The sequence below is a fragment of the Acanthisitta chloris genome, unplaced genomic scaffold (assembly GCF_000695815.1).
Source record: "Acanthisitta chloris isolate BGI_N310 unplaced genomic scaffold, ASM69581v1 scaffold34212, whole genome shotgun sequence".
Lineage (NCBI taxonomy): Eukaryota > Metazoa > Chordata > Aves > Passeriformes > Acanthisittidae > Acanthisitta > Acanthisitta chloris.
The window spans coordinates 1-2,037 of record NW_008662795.1 but is presented as its reverse complement, the minus strand read 5'-3'; the positions used below and the strand labels follow the sequence as shown (position 1 = coordinate 2,037).

General features: G+C 46.0%; 1 protein-coding gene across 1 annotated transcript in view; it reads right to left on the bottom strand.

The window, feature by feature from the left end:
- Positions 1-1,964, bottom strand: part of METTL16 (methyltransferase like 16) — a gene marked incomplete at its 5' end in the record, with an annotated part of 12,425 nt that extends 10,461 nt beyond the window's left edge. The window contains one exon of the mRNA XM_009070728.1: positions 1,765-1,964. Coding sequence (XP_009068976.1) covers positions 1,765-1,964 — 200 coding nt within the window. The remainder of the gene's footprint in view (positions 1-1,764) is intronic.
- Positions 1,965-2,037: the final 73 nt, after the last annotated feature.

Below are 2,037 nucleotides of genomic sequence, written 5' to 3'. Positions count from 1 at the left end.
AGTGTCCAAAACTATCAAAGAAACAGAAGTGTCAATTAAGATATCTACAAAGACAGAGAAAAACTTGGTAACAAAGGAAGAGATGCTAGCACAAAATAATTATGGCATACCTAGGTGACAACTCCAGCTAAAAATACAACTCGGTAAATTTTGGACAAAAAATTCCATTTAAAAAATCATGTCAGCAAATGCTGTTCAGACTGGAGAAGAGAAGCTTGAACAGGATGTGAAGGGGCTACAGGGAAGCTGGAGAGGGACTCTTGGTTAGGAACTACAGTGAAAGGACAAGGAGTAATGGGCATGAATTGAAAGAGAGGAAATTTGAATTAAATATGAGGAAGAAGTTTTTTCTCATGAGGGTGGTAAGACACAGGCACAGGTTGCCCAGGGAGGTTGTGGCTGCCCCAGCCCTGGCAGTGTTCAGAGCCTGGTTGGATAAAGCCTTGAGCAACCTGCTCTGGTGGGAGGTGTCCCTGCCCAGGGCAGGGGGTTGGGACTAGATGATCTCTAAAGTCCATTCCAACCCCTAAAATTCTATGATTCTAAAAAAACGCTTTGCTAGCATTTGGCCTGGTTTCTAATTAAGCCTCTTTTACAATTTAGCTCATGAAAACAGAGCTACATAGAAAAATATTTAAAATTAAAATCAAAAGCTTAAAAAGGACAAATCATTCATCTATCAAATACACCTGTAACAACAGATTATCTTTTATTAAAAGAAACCCTAGAAAATATTGCCACAACTCACAAACTCTTGTGCAGACACCCAGAAGCAAAATTAATAGATTGCTACCAAAACATAATTCACAAGTTAGAAAAAGGAAACACCATCTTTTTTTTTTTTGCTTTAAATTCCTTTAGAATTATACTTTTGCCTGCACAGCTTTTGTACATCACACAAAGCTACAGTCAAGGGAGTTCAAGGCCACAAAAAGCTAAATAATTGCCTGCCATGGCCATTCTTGCATTTGTGCAGAGAAATCCTGCCCATACAGAAGGCAGAGGGAACACCAGTGGAGCTCAGATTTTCCACTTCGCCACTGCAGGCACAGTTCAGGTTTTCCTGTTTCTCAAACTTCACATTTCTCTGTGGATGTGTAACAAACTCTATCACAGAATGTTAAGGGGTTGAAAGGGACCTTAAAGGTCGTCTAGTCATCCCATGCCCTGGGCAGAGACACCTCCCACCAGAGCAGGTTGCTCAAGGCTTTATCCAACCAGGCTCTGAACACTGCCAGGGCTGGGGCAGCCACAACCTCCCTGGGCAACCTGTGCCTGTGTCTTACCACCCTCATGAGAAAAAACTTCTTCCTCATATTTAATTCAAATTTCCTGGGACCTTAAAGGTCGTCTAGTCATCCCATGCCCTGGGCAGAGACACCTCCCACCAGAGCAGGTTGCTCAAGGCTTTATCCAACCAGGCTCTGAACACTGCCAGGGCTGGGGCAGCCACAACCTCCCTGGGCAACCTGTGCCTGTGTCTTACCACCCTCATGAGAAAAAACTTCTTCCTCATATTTAATTCAAATTTCCTCTCTTTCAATTCATGCCCATTACTCCTTGTCCTTGTAGTTCCTATACTCACACAGACTCCCTGGAGCCCCTTCAGATCCTGGGAAGGTTCTATGAGGTCTCCACACAACCTTCTCTTCTCCAGGCTGAACAGCCCCAACTTTCTCAGTCTGTCTTCATAGGGAAGGTGATGGAGTCAGACAGTTTCCCTGATGGTAAGCACCGAATTAAACACCTCGTTTCGCCAAGTACCTATGTCAATGCCTCTCCTCAGGGCTTGCTTGTCCGCATCCTGGTGACCGATGAGATCCTCCACCCAGTGGATGTAGTTCAGCCTCAACGGGACCGTCGGGATGAGCCTTTCCACGGGGATGTCGATCGTCAGCCCGAAATCCTCCTTCAGCAGGGTACACGTCAGAGCCCTCACCGCCTCGGGGTCCTTAAAATTCAGGCTGAAAGGCACAATGGGAGTTTAGGGGGAGCCGCTCCCCATCCTCCGGGCCCTGCCCGGCCCAACCCGCCTTC